Below are 20,576 nucleotides of genomic sequence, written 5' to 3'. Positions count from 1 at the left end.
ATTTCTTTCCTGTGAGTAAGCTGGGAGTGTGTTAGCTTGGCGTAGCGATATGTTTAAGAAAATTATTTCTTTTTGTTTCCTTTTCTCTAAGAAAAGATATTCCTTGTGTTAAGAAATCAAAACAGAGGCTGGATGCTTGCTCTGAGTTGTTTGCCACTGAAGAGAGAAGAAAAGAGCAATCTTTACCAGATTTTTTGTCTCTCTCCACACCCCACCCCCCCCACCCCCCCCCCCCCCGAAAAGGGGTTTCTTCCTAGAAAATGAAGAAAACTTGAGTTGTTTAGTTGGCAGGTAATTGATACATATCTGCCCGGCCTGAAGAAGTGCTTAACTTTTACAAAACTACCTATGAATATATTTAGGAAGCTGGCAAGCTGCAGTGAACTGTGTGTTTTTCATTATGTTAGTGTTTTTAAATTTGTTGAAAACAGGCTTTTATGGGTGGTAGAATTCCTTTTAAGTTGTGATTCAGAAACACCCAGAGGGGAGGCGAGGCGTGACAGCTCAGCAGATCGTGCTGTGCCCTAACTCCGGGCAGGATGCTGCTCTGCCCTACAGAACCGCACGTGGCACGAAGCAGTATCTGGCGGTTCACCAGCCCCGCTACGCGCCGATTGGCAAGACTCGGGGATTTACAGTGCTGGTGTAACTTCAGCAGCATGTGAAATACTTGGCTCTCTTGGTCTTATTTTTGCTGCCGTAGCTACCGAATGCACAGTTACCTGATTAATGCAGGGATTTTAATCTTCAGACCCCTGTGCCAATGCTTATTACTTGCATTCACAGATCTATGAATTTGTAGAATTAGAAGGGATAATTATGGTCCTGTAATTTGGTCTCTGTATGCAATTGAACCATTTCTGATTTCCTACCACAAATCTTTTAGTAAATCTAGCATTTTATTCCCCTTGCTTTAAAAGTGTGTGCCTTATTTTAGGAATTTTCTTCCTAGCCCTGATCTCCAGTCACTGAAACTTCTCAAACCAACAATAAGGCTGGTCTTAATTTTCCGTTTTTAAAAGCCAAATGGACTGAGCTCTTATAACTGCCTCAATAAGGGGCATGTTCTCCAGTTCTTAGATGTTGTTGCACTTCCATTTGTTTTTTAACATCCTATTTTCTTTAAAAATAAGAAAACTGTTTGCTGTGCCAATGCTGTTTACGTGGATGCCAAGTAACCTGCCTCTTCTCTTGCTTGAAAATTTTGTCACGTATATTAAAGGTAATTTTACCCTATTTGGCTTATATCTGGCATAGACTTCTGCCTGATCGAATATTTACCAGGATCCTTCAGCAGCAGCAGCATCATAGCATCCAGAAGAGTATTTCTCTCCAGGGTGCGTGACCTACAGTTTTTTGTTCCTGGATCTTGCTTGGCCTCACTGGGACACACATTAATCTCTCACCTTGCTCACCAAATCTTAGTGAACAAAATACAGAACAAGTGCAGAAACAGCCACCATCGACGTGTTTCTCTGTTCCCTGGAAGAATCTTGATGGTCTTCTGAACTGAAGTTTAAGAAGCGTTCCGGATTTACCAGTGTCCTTTTAAGCATCTCAAGTCAGATGCTTGAAATGTTTCCACTCTCTCAATTAATAAGAGGCTGCTCTGGATTTCTCTCTCTTCCTCAGAAATACACGTCTTTAGTGGTAAACCTTTTATATTTGAAGAATCACTGTCCTCTAATGCTGATGTTTTCAGAAACAGAATGAGTTAGAAGTAGGCCTTTCTTCCAAAATGGTGTGGGATTTAGTTTGTTTGCTCTTAAGTTTAGTGGTTTTGTATATAAACACGGATTTGGGTCAGTCTTCCCACTTCTCCCCCCCCACCTTTTCTACTCTGTTCCTGTCTGCAGGAAGTCCTTTACCACTGGGTGACACTGTTTGATAGTTCTTAACATTTGTAACAGTGAAGCCTTGAAGAAACTGTCCTTTCACTCTTTGGACTTTCAAGGCTCAGTTTTCATGCAAAATCCCATATTTTAATGAGGTTAAGTTTGATTCAGCCAAACCTGCCCTGATTTTTAATTTAGTGATCCAAACTGACTGCTCTAGAGCACCGATGGTGCACTGTAGCTGCAGGGAGTATAAACTGATCTAATTTGCTTTTCTAATCTTAAAATCGCTTTAAAAAATGCATCGTTTCAGAATCGGATATGGATGACTGTTGACCCATGTATAAATAAATTGTTAGTTACCTTTTGGGATTAATCTAGTTGCAAACTGTGCTGTGGAGTGCATTTTCTAGGGGGCATAATTTCAGTAATCTCCTGAAAGTCACATTTACTGCAGTGTAATAATTACCGGTGTAATGTGTTGGTGAAAGCCAGATATATATTCAGTTGCCTGCCTTTGGTAGTCATGATTTATTCCTTCCAAATGAATGACATTAGACGAGATTAGGGGAGGGGGTGCGTGCATGACATGCTGTTGTTCCGCGAGAAGAAAGCAATATAGTTACTAAGGGCCTTTGTGATGAGAGGTGTCCAAAACACTGGATCTTCTCTTTGCCATCAGAATGGCTTTCCGCATCCCCAACCCTGTCTAGGGATTTCAGTAATCACAAAGACCTGAGCAAAATGAGTATGGAGAATATAAACATGCAGGACTTTTGGGGAAGAGGAATAATGTAAGATGCATAGTCTGCTTTATCTGCTGCTAGTGTCGGATTGGAACCATGGTGTTACGGTGGGTTGAGCATAGACCAGGATTTAGGGAAGATGGGCACTGTTCACAGTGTGCTAGTCTTCGTCCTGTGTCTTTTTGTCTTTCAGTCTTCAGTCTTTTCCACTGGCTGTGTTAAAAATCAGATTCTAAGTAGTTTGTTGCAGGGAAAGTCTATATCCGAGTTTTGCCTGAGTCTGACAGGAAGAGGATCTAGTCTCTGCCTGCAGTAGTGAACAAAGATCTCCATCTCCTCCTTCTCTCCCAGTGCTCTTATGTGGACACCTCCTGTTGCAGTAGGAGGGGAGAGGCACTTTATTCCTCTCGTCTTCCACCTCTGATGACACAGCTGCATTGATACCTCTCAGCATTTTAAATAAGCAAGAGAAGAAAGAAATGCAACTATTTAGACTTGGTACTTTGAGGTGGTTTCAAAGCCAGTGGCAGAGAGCTTCATTGCAGACCCTGCAGCCTGAGGGAAAAATTGTTTGGATTAATACAAATTCTTCTTCATTGGGCCTGGTGAATTTAGTGGAAGGTGAGGCTATTCTTAAAGCCATTTGTGTCTTTCTGCATCTCTTTTCCAAGTAGATTAGAGACCAAGAGGAACCAGTGGTTTTGTCCTCACCGGCATTGCTCTTTAGCCCTTAGCCTGTGGGGGGATCTAGGCTCTTCCCTTAGCACCCAAGACTTGACTCAGCTTCAAAGGACAGGAACAGTGACTGCCTGGTGGTATTTACATTGAATGAGAGCCATAAGCAGCTCTTTGCATTTGAGAGAATTGTAACAGTGTGGAGCACTGCCCCAAATCTCGCACTCTGTCTCCCTTTAGGTGTCAGTGCCAATGCAAACATCTTTAAAATGACCCTCTTTCTTCTGGTTTCTCATCTAGTGGATGTTTTATCTGTGCTTTGTTGACATTACACTCTCAGCAGTACTTAAGGGAAGAAAATGGGCGTTAACTGGATTTCCTTGCGATTTTGAGTGGTTTAGTTCATTTTAATATCCTCTAAAGTGACAACAGGAACTGCTTCAGTAGCCAGCAAGCCCTGCTTCTTTCCATGTCCTTGACATCACTGAGATTGCTTTGAGCTGCCCTGGTCAAGTGAGCGTACCCTTGTTCCTGAGAGAAGTCTACGTGATCTGTCAGTCTTTTGGCAGCCACGCAACTGGTGAAGATGTTAACTGATGATACCCCATGTAAGGAAGGTGCTGTGAGTTAAACTGTTCTGGTATAGCATGGACAGAAAATTTTCAGTCTTGCTACTTCATTTTGTCTACTGGGATCTGAAGATTTTAAAGTGCATGATAAGGAGCAGTGAGACTGGCCTTGCAGAAGCTCATGGTGGTTTCTAAAATGTTCTTCTCTTGTATATGCGTGAGCTGGGCACATAGGGATGCAATAACGTGCCTAAGATCAGTAAGGTAAGGCCAGAGCCAGAAACAAAACCCAGGTACCTGCCAAAGGGTTAAAAAGTTTGATGGTTTTCATTTCGTTTGAAGAATAGTAATACAGAAAGTAATCTGGTAATAGGAGGATATTAAATGTGCAATCTGTGTGGGACAGTAGGTGCACGCTGCCCTAAATGTGTTCGATTTTGACGCAGGTGAGGACAATCTCCTTTTCTGAAGCAAAACTCTTGTAGCTGGGAAATCGCAGCATTTTTGAACAAAGCCTGAGGGTCTGGGAGGAAATGCATCTGCCAGCACCTCTCCAGACCTTCCCTTTCAGCCGTGAAAGACAGTGTGAGTAAGAGCCAAACCCCTTAGATGATGACTGGCTTGAGCATCTTGGGTGGGAAGAGTATTTTGTATTCTGTTTTCAGGAACTCTTACTTTGAATTAAAGGGTGAACTGTGGGAAGTTATTAATGATATCTATAATCAAGGGTTAATCAAGTAAATCTCTCTAGTCAAGTGCCTCTTACTGCACTGAGAGCACATAGATAAAAACGATAGCGGTGGTGAGCTTTCATGTGCAAACAGTGCTGAGATGGTGCCTGGAAAGCCTGCTCTGCATTTAAGTAGCTCTTTTGCTTTCCACCCAAGCTGGCCCATGCAGTGCTGGTTGTGTAACGTCTGAGCAGAGACAGGCTGAAGAATTTTTATTCCGATTCCTCTTGAAATCGGAAGGGGGAGAGTAAAACCATATTTCTTCTCAAAGAATGCCTTTGGGTTACTTGTAACAAACCACAAGTCTACGCGGTAGTTTAAAGAGCTAAAAATGTAAGTCTTAAAAAATAGCATTTGATGGTTTACAGTATGGCTCAGAACAGATGTTGTAGCATTTTTGAGAATGAAATCTTCTTCAAGAGGTATTCAGGGTTTGAGCTAATGCTTCTATGGAAAATATTAATTCAAGAATTTATTAAGGCAAAAAGGAAATCACGTAAATTTAGCCTTAATGTAACTTTTGGATCCTGGACTAGTCTATTATTTTGATGTTCATCAGTATTTTTATGCATTTATTTATCTGCTTTTTAAGGGGCCTCAACTCTGCCTCTGCTTTCACAGCTGGAAATAATTGTGGGAACCATTTGAAGGGTGAAAATGCCATATATATGTATAATAATATAAATATATGGTGTCTCACAGGAATTTTTATATTCAGATTCCATATGTAGAGGGTGATTTCTGGTATGAGGAATACCAGATAGAAAATAAATGCAATTCCCTGAATGCCGTATAAACACGAGGGTTTTTTTGGCATCAACTTCCCTCTCTTGCAGAAGCCACGGGAGCCCTGTTGTAGCAAAAGGTCTGGCAGCTGCTGACTCCTTAACCTGATGTTGTTAAGATCTACTTTGGATCTGTTAAAAATACTAGTGGCTGTCTGTAGCTCTTTTTGCATGCACCTTTCCAGTGTTACTACCAGTAAGGGACTTTGGCTGGAAAAAAACCCCCTCTATAGATAGAATAAAAAATAAATAACATTGGAAGCAAACATCTCTGTTGGACGTGTTCCCCCAAATATAACTTGCATGCTTCTGGCACACCCTGGTTCAGTTGTATCTATTCTGTATGATCAATCTGAAGGGTCTCTTCTCTTATTCCTGAATTTACTTGCGCTCCAAGGAAAATAAATGAGAGAATTGCAAGTATGTGACCACTTGGTCTTGGCCCTCCAAGACTGAGGTACCAGTATGGTGGTACTCGATTACTCTAAGAGCATCTTTCTATGTGAAAAGATGAAACTTCTGTCTGGGAGGATACTTGAAGGTATTTTTATACAAAGACATCTTCTTTGTCTAGTGGAATATTGAAATTGCTTTGCAGTTCTGTTTGAGGAGTTAATATTCCTCTTCCATGCAGGATCCCCAATTTATTCTTTCTGGATGAAAATCCACGTCTACGTAAGAAGTCACGAACAAAGTCTGTGAGAGGCAGGCAGGCAGGACAAGATAGGGTAGATAAATGCTTTTGTCCTGCTTGTGCAGCAATAGCTAATTCAGCAAACACACTGGGGAAGCACCTGCCAAATTAGTGGGTGTATTAAACTTGAGCCAAGCTCAGCTAAATCATCCTCTGAATCCAAATCTCTTTCCTTTGTTTTGGAGCAAGGTAACGGGAAAACACAGAAATGGATTGTGTGTTCTCAAAACAGCAGATGGTTAAAAGGAGCCTCTCAGATGCTCTTAAGGCAGCATATTGCTGCTAAGTGATTGTTTGGATTATTCATGTCCCACTGTTGCACCTAGTGATGATCTAAAAGCATCTTTATGGGTTGTGACTTTTGTGATTATGAGCACTAGAGACTCGTGGAATTAATATTTATTTTAATTTTTACCGCTTGAACATTGAAACTTTTTTTAAGGACTTTTAAGGGATTCTGTCATCGAGCTTGACTGGTTTATTGGTGTGAGCCTGAATTTCAGAATGAAACTCTGGGGCTGCACTGCCACCTCTGTTCCTGTCTGCCGTTGCGTGGTGAATCCTTTGTGCCTCAATTTCCTTTTTACGTGAAACTTGCCTGTGCTTTTATAAACGTTTGCTTTGAAAGTGTGTGGGTGGAAATCACACTATCTTAATTATATTGTTTGCATATAATGTTACACAGTGACCCTGCAGGACTGAGTTGGTGGCCTCCAGCCAGATTGAGGTTTGCAAACGGTGTGAGAGGATTTACTGAGTGGGAACCGGGTGCCCTATTTCGCTGGTTCCGTTTGGAAATCCTAGCTGAAATCATTTGCAGCTTAATCACACATGGAAAGCATGTTCAGTTCCCAAGGGAGTTTTATTCATTCAAGTTTGCTGCTAGTAGAGTTCATGTTACATTAGGAAACCACGATTCCTGACCTCTTGAGTTGAATACATGTTTTTAAAAATAGAGATGAGACAAAAGGAAGAAGAATAAATAGACTTCATTTCAAGGGCTTGACAAAAGCAAATCTACGTGCTGCAAAATATTATATCAAACTTTCTCAGAAATGACTGAATCGTATTATTTTTCAGGGACTTGTGTTAAAAACCCTGTACATTGTTTATGACAGACGGGGTAATTCTGTGTTTTTCATATTTGCCTAAGCAAACAGAAGACTTGTCTTGAAGAAGCAGCAGGTTATTTTTGGAGAGCTGTCGATAATAAATGCCTTCTAGAAGACTCACAGCCCCATAAATGCAGCAGAACTGATAGAGGAGTACAGAAAAACAAATATTTACACAGCAGGGTTATTTTGGGTGGAGGTTGGATATGTAACATTTGAATTGTTTTAGTTGTGATAAGCCTGACCTGAACACTGAGGAAGTATGAATCCTTGTGTCCTTATTTAAAAAAAAACAGAAAAAAACTGTAGCTATTGTATTCTATGTCTATGGTAAAGAGAATAGACTTCCACACACTTTTAATTAATGTCATGGTGCTACATAGTATACATTGAGAAGTATGCTGTGGCTTGTTGGGGGTTTTTTTTGGGGGGGATGGTGGGTGGGATTTTTTTGTGTTCTTTTTAATTTGGCATGCAATGAAACAGCGAGGGATTTGAGATATGAGTTCAGCAGAGGGCCACCAAGATGGGCTCGGGACCAGGGCGCAGGTGCTGTGAACAGAGGCTGAAGCACCTGGGCTGGCTCAGCCCTGAGCAGAGGCAGAGTTGGGGGGACCTAGCAGCAGCCCCCCATGCTGGGAAGGAACTTATCAAGAAGACGGAGCCAGGCTCTTCACCGTGATGCATGGCCAGAGAGCAAGAGGCAACGGGCATGAGTTGAAACGAGATGTATATGGATGTAAGGAAAAGCTTCACCATGAAGATAGGTGAGCAGAGTTGCCCACAGAGGCGGTACAGGCTTAGAGGACTTAAGGACCTTACTGCGTAAAAGCCCTGAGCAACCTAGCCTGATCTCATAGCTGCTCCTGCTTTCAGCAGGAAGTTGGACTAGAAATCTTCCAAGTTTCTTCTGACGTCAATTTTCCAATGATCCTGTGTATTTGGCACGTGTGGTGATAGCGGATTGCTTGATTGAAGCAAGAAGGACTCTGAAGGGGTGATGGGAGAAGTATTTTTATTGCATAATCAATGTCAGTAAGAGGTTTATGTCATGTACAGCAATATACTTACATAGTTTTGAACTGTGGGCAATTTTTATATTAGTTTCAGAGGTCTCTGTGAGAACTAGCACCCCCACAGAGTTCAAAAAAGCTACATATAAACTTGCCTTGAAAAACTAATGCAGGGGCCACCCTGAGAGCAGCTCACACTGGTAAGCTATTTCTCATCGGATTTGCTCCGTAGAAACTTTGTGAGTGAGATGTAGCACCAATAAAATGCAGTTCACATCATGCATTCAAACAAAGAAGCTGAAGGGGCTATGCCAGATCCATTGGACACATTCAAATCCAGAGTGGTTTCCTGCATCCGCTGAAAACTTAGTCCTGTCGTTTGGCTTCTTCATCTGTAAGTGCACGTGCAGCCCAAGCAGGGTGATGGTAGTACTGTTCAGTGTTAATGTACTGAAGTATTAGTAGAAATCTTTCCAGTATATCAAGTAGATTTTGAATCAGACCCTCTGAGCAACAATATGAGATTCCTAATGAAACAAAATAGTTTAGGGATTAAACTGAGACTGAACTTAGGTTTTACAGCCCGTGGAGTGAGAGAGGGTGGGAAGGCCCGGGAACAGTGGGATCTAAATTAAATCACATATTCAGCTTTTACTGGAAAATATGCGACAAATCCCAGCGATTCTCTGATTTGTCTCCTAGCCCCATGCTGTACAGTGTGCAGCATTCAGCTGTTCTGCCAGGCAGGCTAATGGAGGTCTCTCGCCTTTTCTTTCATGTCCCATTGACTCATCTCTGTAAACCCACATGCTGTGCGATTATTTTTTTGGGGTCTGTTTGAGGGGCCGATGTTGCATCAAACTGATAATTGCAGTGTGCCAGATCGTGCGTGCAGGTTTCCACGACAGCGAACGGAGGTAGAATAGCTCTGAATGTGCTTCGTTTCAGATGCTGAGCCTTTTGTGACTGAGGCTTTTTAATGGAAGGGGGTATGAATGGTCACATATAAATTATTTGAAAACTATCGTTTACTTGTCAGCTGGTGATGAAAAGTGTTGTGATTTGGTGTATAGATATGTTTTCTGCAGCAGGATAGGAAAATGCCACATTTCCAGATGATACAAATCATCAAGACTTCATTGCCTTCAGATCAGTGGGTATCTGTGGATTTTCACTGGGTGAAATGTGGCCTTTAAGAAACAACCTCACCCAACTTTTTCTCCTCTACCTTATCACTCAAAAATCTGTCTCCCATCCCAACAATTGCAGATCTGGCAATTTCCACATGGAAGCTTTTGCCTGGTACAGTACAGTTCAGGGCTTATCCACATAAGGTGTTTTCCCCATAGCTGGTATGATACTGATGGCAGAAAATGAGACTCTGTATGGTTTTGATAAACAGTTGTAGTATTTAATATGTCTTTAGGTCCTCCATATTGCTGATCTAAAAATGCTTCATCTGAGTAGGCTTATTAAAATCAATAGGGCTCTTCATGCGCTTAACCTAAATTATTTGTTTAGTTCTTCTTAAAATGGGGGAATCTGCATCTCCAAGTCAGTGGATGAAGGCTGTTGGAGATGACGTTGTGAAACTGCCGACTATTTAAAAAGATGCTACTGATGTTTGCTCTGAGAGCCTTACTACAGACAAAATTAATCTAGGAAAAGCATAACTGTTACCAATGTAATATTCTGCCTTTATGTTTTAATACATCTTTAAAAGGCCTTTCAATGTAGATTTACTGCAGTTTTTCCTGTTGTACAGATACTGTGAATAAGGACACTGAACCGAAAGATCCATATCCCATTGCAAGAAAGATTATGGCTGAACCAGACTATATAGATGATGACAATCCTGAATTAATTAGACCTCAGAAATTAATTAATCCTGTGAAGTCATCCCGGAATCATCAAGATCTCCATAGAGAGCTGCTTATGAATCAGAAAAGGTAAGAGTCTAAAAATCACTTGTTCCACCCTCCCACCCCAAACATGCAGCTTGAGTTTTAGTTTCATCAAAATGACGTTTTACCCAAAACCCAGCAGACACCTCTTGTTGATTCAGATCTTGTAGATGGAAAGACTCTGATTCTTAACCGTGGCATTTATTTCTGTTTGAATTTCAGTTGCTGTGCAAAAGCTTGCTGTAAAAGACTTCTCGTTTTGTTTTTTTGTGAATACTTCACAAAGGGTCGGTTCAAGAGGAAGCAGTTCAGTTCTCCACTATCACATTTTTATATTGGTTACCTAGGCACTGTAATTTGACTTGAACTCTAAACTTTATCAGGTATTTGACAAAATTTTTCTGTTACCCAGCAGGATGATAAAAATCTGGGGGTTTTCACCGTTCCCAGCACACTGAGTTTATGGGGCCACTTCTAAAGCAAAGAAATCATATATTTTATTTCACATGAAACTGTTCTATACTTACGTGATCTTTCTTGGAATGCAGTGTGATAGTCTGGTTTCTGCTCTGCTGCTGCACAAGCCTTTCTTTGTGTGTTATGCAAGTGCTGCTTCCTCCATTCTGGGATGGGATGCACAGCTGTTGCTCTATATATTGCTTTTAAAGATGTAAATAACTGGAACTTGATTTCATCAACTTCAGAGAAAAGGCACTTGGCCCAGAAATAGCTGAAGTTCTATTATTAACTTTCTTCAGCAATGGAGGACTCATTTAGAAAACGTATTAAGAAAATAGCCACCAGACCACACGGTGGAGGAAAAGCCACCAAGCCTCCATTTAAACAAACAGAAGCTAACTACGATATAAATTAGTGATTTGGTGCATGGAAGCCACCCAAAATGGACTTTCCAAAGGCAAGGGTGTGGGGACCCACAAAACAGAAGAACAGTATTTCAGAGTGCATTTGAGAATAAAGTTGGTGGTAGCAGCCATTCAGGCTTTTTGAGACCCAGGACCTTGATAAAGCAGAGGAGGAAGCTATTGCTTTGGCTACTCCAGTACAGCTGGATTTGTCTATTTAGCAGAAAGAGTCACATTATGAAAGTTTCTCTTACCCCCCCCTCCCCCCCCGGTAGTATTTTCAGGGGGAGAAGAGGTCTTTTCTACGTGTAATAGCAAAATCCTCACAAATGCTAGGCTTAGATACTTAATTCTAAATGAATTGCATACACAATACATGATGAAGTAGTAGAAATGTTTTACAGAATGCCAAACGAATTGGAAAAAACTGGCCTAAATAGGTGTTTGTCCTATTTTTCGTTAACAGGATTAAACATCAAAGTCAGTTCCTAGCACCAAGAAGTTTATAGTCATTGAAAGAAAGATAGTTGAAGTTTCCCAACTTATGATCTTATTCTAAAGGATGTAGAGGCTGCAATAAATTAAGGCTATTTTTTTTTCTTTTAAGTTTGTGAAAGCATAAAGCACTTTTATATAGTATGGAGTTCTTTTCTTCTAGGAGAATATCCTATTACACAGAGGACTTGTGCAGCCCTCAATACCCACTGTTCTCTTATTGTGATTTTGATTAGCTGCAGCTGTTAATTTCAGTTTCTTATTTATTGGTGCAGAAATGAAATACTTGGAGGGTTTTCACCAGCTGAAAAACTAGCATTTTCAAAAAGAAGGTTAGTCTGTGCTTTGTGCCACTGTACTACCTCTGATATGAGGCTTTTTGGTATTTTAGATATTAGGCTTGTGTTCTGCTTTGCTATTGCAAATTGCCATATGTATGGAGGACTTTTAGTGCTCTTATAGAAATCTGCTTAACATGCACCTTATTTTATTGTGAAGACTCAGTGTAGGCACCACCAGCTTCACTTTTTGACCAGTCAGCTCTGAACAGCCATTTCTGGATCTTAGAAGATAATAGCCAGTGCTGGTCCGATCATTCTCTATGCCTGCTGTGAGCAGTCTGTTGGGTCTGGAACTGATGTAGTTAGTTACTTGCAGAAATGGTAGTTGTTTAGGGCAAACAAAGATCCAGGTAGTGGTACCTCAAGATACTGGTTGCTTATAGAATCATTTAGGTTGGAAAACACTTTTAAGATAATTGAGTCTGGCCATTAACCTAGCACTGCCAAGTCAGTGTCCCTAAGCACCACATCTACGCGTCTTTCAAATACCTCCAGGGATGGTGACTCTACCACTTCCCTGGGCAGCCTGTTCCAATGGTTGACAACCCTTTCGGTGAAGAAATTTTTCCTAATATCCAATCTAAACCTCCCCTTATCTTAAACAATTTTTACTTATTTACTTATTAGGACTCAGCCTCAGCTCTGCAGAGTATTGGTCCTGTCCCTTCCAGAATTTTTAACCCTATCAGCTCTAACTTGCACTGTAGCACACTTAGCTTACTCTATATCAAAGCTTGAGGATTTTTTATTTAACCACAACAATCACCAGGAGGTGATACAAGACTCCCAGTTAATCCAGTAGCTGCCTGTTTGTTGCTTTTCCTTCTTACATAGGAGAATAAAAATAGGATTGACATTACAGTTATTCTGTTACAGATCTGACTACCAACCCTCCTTGATTAGCCTGAGAGATTGTATTTACTTCTGTCTTCTGCGGGTCCCCTTTATTATAGCTACAACACATCTAAATCACTCTTGTGCCTCTGCTTTGTCACGGTGCAACCTTACCTAAAAAAAGCAGGAATGAGTAATGTTACTTAGCAGCTTGCCTCTGGTTCATGGCTATCTTGGTTGCTAATTGCCAACACAGAAGTTTCTATTCATTCAGCTCTCACTGACCCAGTGGCAGCAGTAGTAATAAAAAATCACTCCAGCTTTTCTCTGCCTGACTTAAATTTTATGTGTTAAAATGTAATTAAAATAGCATGAAACATAAAATATTAACACAATTCTGTTGCATTCAGGTCATAAGATCTATTATGAGAAATCGGGAACAGCATTTGGTGTTGCTAAATATTTGATTTTGCTATCAGGGAAATGTACAGGGATAGAGTCTTCCATGATATATGGAGTCATTCATAGATGTCACCATAAAATGGCATTTTAATGTATTATTGGACATGCTGTCAGATATGCATGTAATGGAAGAATTAGGCAACCGCATATATGTAGTAAGTAGGGAAGGGTAAAAATACGCTTTCTGAAAGCTTATTCAGATTATTGAATTTCTTAAAGTTGAAATAAATGGTTGATGTTAAACAGTGCTGGATGTTTTCATGTAATAGTTTTCACAGGGAAGATGACAATAACAAATGCAAATTTCAGATCTTTCTGCTCTGATTTAAGTGACGCTAATATCTGAATAACGGAGAAAGCTTTGAATCTTATAATAACAAATTTAGAAAATATCATAGCATAACAGAGATAAAAGAAATAGCTGAAGTCACAAAAATAAGTAAGAGTGAGTGTGCATCTGTGTGTATGCCTGTATAAATAAAGTCATGCATCTTCCCAAAGAGTAAGCTTTCTCATTTTAGAGTAGCTGGCTTGGAAAACAATTTATGCTGAACAGACTTGAAACATTCAGTTGATGTAGTACCTAAAGTCACGCGAGACGGAGAATCCTCCAGCCTTTGTCTGGTCTCCAAGGTGACTGCAACTTTTTTTATTCTGTTTTTCTTGTTGTCTTAGCCTCTTTGTGATTTTGAGTGTAGCCTGGGAGCTCTCACTGGAAATAGCTTCCCAGCCAGGCATGGGTAAAGCTCTCAGATTTTCAAGGAACGACAGAATCCACAATTTCCAGGAGCAATGTGACAAAATCCAGAGGGAGACTGCTTTTTAGTTCTGTCTGTCCAAACTTCTATGGGCATAATACCCTGCACAGGACTGTCTGAACACAACCTCTCCCAGTTATCAGCCAGCAAGGGAAGTGTCTTTGTCCAAAATTTTGTTTCTAGTTCTGCTAGAGTCTTGATTTGTGATTTTTATTTTTTTTTCATTAATCTGTTCTTTTGGAGTTGAGAGAATGGAGGGAAGACGAAAGATGAAAGTAAAAATAGTGAATTATCCAGGAGAAATACTAGCATGCATGTTAAAGGGAAATATCCTCAGTAATAATATGGTTTAAATTCAAGTTTAGGGTTTTGGTTAGAAACCAGGCAAATGTCTGCATGTTTGGTGGAGTTTTTTCCCTTTTAATTAATTATTTATATTCCAATGTATCTAAGTAGGCAACTACTTGACTTTAGAAAACTTGCCTACGATTCTGTGTGAATTTCTGCTAATTAAAACTGATTTCTTTCTTCCCTGTTTCCCCCCCCACCCCACCTCCTCCCAATTAATTTGAAGGGGTCTTGCACCTCAGAACAAACCAGAGCTACAGAAGGTGATGGAGAAGAGGAAACGAGATCAAGTTATTAAACAACAAAAAGAAGAGGAAGCACAAAAGAAGAAATCAGACTTGGAAATAGAGCTACTGAAACGGCAGCAGAAACTGGAGCAGGTAAGATGGGGAATAACACTACTACCTTTACACATCTACATCTGAGCCACTCACCCAAGGCTCCCTTCGTATACAGGAAAGAAGCAGCAGATGATTTTTGGCACATTTCCTCTGATCAAATGCAGGCATCTTTTTTAGGATGAGTCAAATCACACTCTACAATTACATATTTGCTGTCAGTTACTGTATAGGAACTGCATATGGTGTCTGCCTTTGGTCAAATGACTCCTGCACCAGACAGCAGGAATGCGTGTGGAGCACTGACCTTATTTAACCATTGAAACTGTGGTGAATTAGTTAACTTTTGTAGTCTAAATTTTAAGAGATGATCCACTAAGAATGGCTGTTAGACTGCAGTGCATCAAAACTAGATGCTTAATGAATAAAAAATTCAATTGATTCTTTCTCCTGAGTTATGTAACAAACTAAATGACTTTAAAAAGATCTTTTGTAGCCTTAAAACATATGAGCCCATTGGTGTTTTGAAGTGAAGAAAAAGATCCTCAGACCCTGAGTATGGAGATACAGAGTTGGAGTTCATTATGGTGAAGTTTACTGCTAGGCACAGGGCCAGCCAAACGTCCCTGTGCCTCTGTGAGGAAATATTTCTGTAGTGAAACACCTCATCAAACAAGTCACTGTGCATCAAGCATTGCATTTCTTTTTAAATAAATGAATGCTTTAAAAGAGTATCTCGTGTTTTTCTCAGTGGAAATCAGTTAAGCCAGATAATTACTCTATTGAAAATGAGGTGTAATCCAATCATTATTTAGATTTTGGGGGGGGTTGTTATGCGTTTTTTTAATTAGACTTAGAAATATTTTTGGAGGGAGAAAGCTATTGAATTTTTAAGTGTATCTTCCTGTCACTTTTTCTTTCTGCTCTTAAGGGCCCAGCTTCAAATGGTTCAGCTTGTGGGAAGATTTGATTCGCAACTGAGCCATCCAAGGTCATATGTAGAATAGAAAACTCTGTTAGAAGAAGAAAAGCCTGCCCATTGCAAACAATGTTGTGACTTTGTAAACATGATAGGAATGGCATTAATTGACAATACGACTCGTGGAGGAACATTGTCATGATTTATTGTAACAAGGCATGTCCCTTGCCAGTGAACCAAAGACAAAGGAGAGATTATTTAGGTGAGCTGTGCGTGGTCCCCATTAATCAGGGAGACCTTGGTCTGTTAATAAAAAAAAGAAACTCCTTTCGGGAGCTTTTGTTAGTTTTCTAAAGGGTTGTTTCTTCCTTTCTGCCAATTTATCTGCCTTCACTGAAGATTGCTAAGCAATCGGTATTCTGTGCGATGCGTAAGCCGTGTTCTGTATGGGCACAGTATAGCCTTGTCCTGTAGAATAGAGCGTCTAACCTCACATGGTAATTTCGAGTGTCTGCATGGGCAGGACCTCCAGGTGGGTTAAAAGTCTCAGTGAATGGACTCTCAAAAATTCACAACCAAGGGTCAAGGAGGATTTTTATTTTTATTGCTTTTTGTGATGGACAAAACATACACCAAAAGAGGCTCAAGTTAGATACAGAAATCCATACATAAACACTCAGAAATAAATTCTACAAGTGTGCTCAGTAGTAGCTGTTCACATGTGTTCTCCCACAAGGCACATTTGTCCTTGTCCTGTTGTAAAAGCCAGAGAAGGGAATTATGGTTGTTTCTTTAATGAAGATGTCCAAGAATTTCTTCAAAAATGCTTCATCTTGTACCGGGCTTGTAGAGTTTTTGTCCATCTGGCAAAGGTGGACATCTGGAACAAGCTAGAGCCAAGGATTTGAAAAGATATATTGTTTATGAGAACAGATACTCCCAAAGAAGTGCAACTTTATTTTTTCCATGAGAGAAAGAAAGAAAGCAGTTTAAAGAGTTTTGCATGGTCAGTTATTGAAACCTTCAGTTTTTTGTCTTGTATTTCAATGATCTGTTTTGTATACTTTTTTTACATGTGATTCCCTTTTAAGCTGGAACTGGAGCAACAGAAGATACAGGAAGAGCAGGAAAATGCACCTGAATTTGTCAAAGTCAAGGGCAACTTGAGGAGGACGGTCCAGGAAGCAACAGAAGCACCAGACTCCTAGAGCCAGCGCCTGCGAAGACTTCCAGCTTTCCTGCAGAGAGAGGCTTTTGCAAGTTGTCTCAGATTTGCCCCTCAAGAGGGAAGATAACAGCATGCAGCTGACACTTACTGAAGATGAGATTTTTACTTCCTGGCACGTGTGGATTAAAAAGACAGTACCATAAACAGATCGACTTGCCAAATGCAGTCCTGAGATCAATGGATAAGGAGTCTGTTTGTCAGTTCAGTGTCATGGACCAGTCTGACGTGCTTACTCAGAGATTTTAACCAGGGATACTAGAGAAACTCCTTCAGTGTTGCACTGCTTTATCTCTTGTGATCCTAGTTTATTGGAGAAACACAGATTATATTTTGCTTTAAACCAGAACAAAAGTCCTCCTGTGATTTCTTATGAAGCTTTGCTGTGCACGTAAATTTCCTCCATCTAGACCTACAGCGTGTGTATATCCCACAATAATTTGTGTTTAGATAGAATTTTTATCAAATCTGGGAGGATACAAGGTATATTGATCACTGCTGCCCATCCCCACTAGGGTAGGCAGGTGTGGGCATACTGAGAATGCTTAAATTTCACCAGCAGTGAACAGTTAAGCAGCCTTAAAGCCCAGTTCTCCCTGTTCGGCATGTCAAATCTGGGCTATGGGAAGAGCAGGAATCTAATGATCCTCCCACGGGGGAGGATCCAGAAGTTGATTAATCTCTGTCTCATTTTACACCATTGTATACAGGCCTGTGCAGTGCTACCTGTGAATTTACCTCTCAATGCAAAATGACTTGTCTTCTACTTTTTGTGTTTTGAAATCCTGCTTACTTTGCTGTTGTGGCCTTTCTCCTCCGAGGACATGCTGATCCATGTACAGTGTTAATGCGTTACTTGGTAGTGTTTAAACTCATTTGCTGGAACTGAAATGGGAATCTGCTCTGCCATCAGTTCCTGCTCTTTGCTTGCAGGACCTTGTTGCAGTTACTGCAACAGAGCAATGTTTAAGCCAGACCAAACTGATAATTGGGATCTACTGAAATGTTTTGGTTTTTTTTCCCTGAAGTGAGGCATAAAATGAAATTCATTTTATCCCATCCTCCCTTTAGCCTCAAGAAAGAAGGGAAGTGTGTTACCACTGAGTCTTAGGGTCCAATTCTGTCACCTTCTGCCTTTCTACAAGTTGCCCCTGTGACTTGCCATTAAATAAAATATTGCTCAGCTTGCACAGGCATGGCAGAATCTGATCCTTCATGGTTATGACTACTAGTTATCCAGGAAAGCCCGGGATGAGGAGAGGGGAACAGATTACTCATGTAGGATTATAGAATTGGATTCTTATCTGTTATGAATGGGTGCAGATACCTTATCTTCAGAATCTGAGGAGAAATCCTCATCTTCCTTGGTCGGCATAGTCCTAGCTCCCTCTGAAGCTGTGTTCATCCATATCAACTGAGGATCTAATCCTAGTCTTTGCCTTAGGATGCTAAACAAAATAATTTCTACTTTGTAATTACATTTGACATAACTGTTTAAGAACACTTTTTATTAATATCAACAGTGGTGTGTTTGTATTGTAAAGGTGGTGGGGGAGGGTTTGTTGGTTTGTTTTTTTAGTTCCTTTTGCCTTTCCTGTAAGTATTGGACATTTTAAATACAATTTCAGCATAGCACTTGGGACAAAATGCTCACAATTAGAAATGTTTCCTAGATACAGACTTCAATTTGTCAAGATCCAGGCATTTTTTATGAGGACGTAATCAGATCGAGAGTAAATTGAATTGTGATAAGTGTATTGCCATTGATTTAGACTTGCAATGTGACTCGCGTCTAGGAGATTAAATGTGAAGATGGTCTACCAGACCGTTCAGATTATGGATATACAAAAGACAAAGGCCAAACATAAGAAACTTCCATGTATTTTCTCAACAAAGGAACACCCTGAGTGCTGCAGGTTCTTCCCTCTCTACTTCCCTCCTTCTGGAAGGAGAGGATCTTCCTTTCTGGCAGCACATTATTCAACACTTGCACTGATTGAGTTTGTTTCATGTGGTTGAGACAGGACTATATACGAGCCTTCCACGCCACGCTTATGTTTTACCTTAGCTGCTCCCAGTCTACCAAACTTCATGCCTTTTAGTTTCCACTCCACAATTAACCTGCTGCTCGTTATGTGGAAATGTGTAGAAATTGGTGAAGAAACCGTCCTCCGGCTTGAGCAGACCATTCCTTCTCAGCCATTTCCCCTTGGAACATGGTGATCCTACCATGCATGCCGAGTTAAATGAAGTTGGTGCGATCCAAATGGCACCATAGGCAGTGGGGGATGAGGACCGCTCTTTGGCTTCAGCAAGTGTTGGATTGGGCCCTTCAAGGCTGAAGGCATTCTGCTTTCTGTCCACGTTAGCTTGTGATTCAGGGTAGAGTTTCTCTTGCTGAAACACAGGAGGCCAGAAAACTCCCTTGTACATACAGCGTTAAGTAGGTTTTTTGTTTCAGTGGGGATTAATTCTCTGTGTGAACAGATCATCAATGTGTGCGCTAGAACATCTTTGAATCCTGCTGATCCCGCTAGTCTAGGAATCCCAGCCACCTTCATGTCAATTTGATAGGTAAAAGCTTGTCTTTAAAGTCAGGATTGGGCTAGAACAGGCAACCCTTAAATGGGTGTTCAGCTAGTCACACCACAAGTGTCCTGTGTGGTTTCTCAAGTAAGAAACTACTTGCCAGCAAGCATAAGCAATTCCTGATCTGCCCTTTAGCTCTATGGGTTTCGAAGCAATCCGGCAAATAATTCAGTGATTTGAAAATGGCTCACACTTTGTATTTTTTTTAAAACTCTTGCTTTGATAGTATAGTAGTAAATTTTTTAGCATTTTTGTGGCTTTAACCTTGTGTTAATATCTGCACTTGTTTGAGTGTACATATATAAATATATATAAATATAAAAAGGGAGCCTTAATGAATTTGTTTTCATAATTTAATATTTTTTGTATTTGCTCTTGTATAATTGTTTTTAACTAAAGGTATTACAAGAATGAGGGTGGAATACTTAGAACCAAAGTTATGCTTAATAAAATCTACTACATGCTTGGCTTATGCTATGGTGTCTGTCATGTCCTGCTGAAAACAAAACCTTGGGGACTGCGCTGAGATATCCAGCTTATTTAAAATCCTGCAATGTAGGGTGAAGTATCAAGATCATGATGACTTTTGGTTCCTTCAAACTGCATCCGTGTTTGTATATGCAAAATTATTGGCAAATTAGTTGGCAGAAAAAGCCTCTTGTGTCTCTTAGTCTTACTATCTTTTGAATATTTTTAATGCAGAAAATTTTTAAAAGGACTGTGTATCTGTTCAGTTAGTGCAAGGTGAGGCAGAGCAAGAGGGAAAACTTCTGATGGGAATCAAATAATTGTGGAAATAATTCCCTATCCTGCTAACTTTAAAGTGCACCAGGCAAAATTCAACCTTGGGATTGTTAGCATTGCAACAGCTCCATCCTAGAAGGGGGTGAGGAAAGAGGAGTGATCCTGGTCCTGGGTTCAGTCCTGCAAAGGTCCTTTTTGTTTAGCCAAGGCTCAAGCCTGTGGTTCTAGAAGGAGAAACTTGAACATGTGAAAGAAAGCACGTGCACAAGTGATTTGTTGGGTTAGAGTCAGATTGCTGGGTGCCATTGCTAAGAGCAAAATCCTGTGTCAACGGCAGACAGAGAAAACTAGCGGGAGGAACAGGGCTGGCGCAAGTGTGGGTTGTCAGCTCTCCAGGCAGATCCTCAGCTCTTACTAGTGAGCCCTGGTCAGTGGGGGACAGGTGGTGATGGAGGGGGACCCAGAAAGGAGCACGGGGTGAAGCCATGTGGGGCAGGAGGAGGAGGAGAAGAGCAGTGAATTCAGAACAGATGTCAGGAAATGCTTTTTCCTTCAGAAACTGCTTGGCATGTGGAATGGGTCCTGGCAGTACTGCT

The 20,576-nt window shown here is 40.6% G+C and overlaps 1 protein-coding gene across 5 annotated transcripts in view; it reads left to right on the top strand.

The window, feature by feature from the left end:
• The window catches only part of FAM107B (family with sequence similarity 107 member B), a 63,483-nt gene extending 43,777 nt beyond the window's left edge, over positions 1-19,706 (top strand). For all 5 annotated transcript variants that reach the window (XM_054813578.1, XM_054813573.1, XM_054813574.1 and 2 more), the window contains 3 exons: positions 9,926-10,109; positions 14,392-14,545; positions 16,514-19,706. In XM_054813578.1, coding sequence (XP_054669553.1) covers positions 9,982-10,109; positions 14,392-14,545; positions 16,514-16,630 — 399 coding nt within the window. In that variant the 5' untranslated portion in view covers positions 9,926-9,981 and the 3' untranslated portion in view covers positions 16,631-19,706. The remainder of the gene's footprint in view (positions 1-9,925; positions 10,110-14,391; positions 14,546-16,513) is intronic.
• Positions 19,707-20,576: the final 870 nt, after the last annotated feature.

This window comes from Grus americana, chromosome 1, assembly GCF_028858705.1.
Source record: "Grus americana isolate bGruAme1 chromosome 1, bGruAme1.mat, whole genome shotgun sequence".
In the NCBI taxonomy this organism is placed as follows: Eukaryota; Metazoa; Chordata; class Aves; order Gruiformes; family Gruidae; genus Grus; species Grus americana.
The sequence above is the reverse complement of the archived record's forward strand: the minus strand, read 5'-3'. Positions and strand labels throughout refer to the sequence as shown.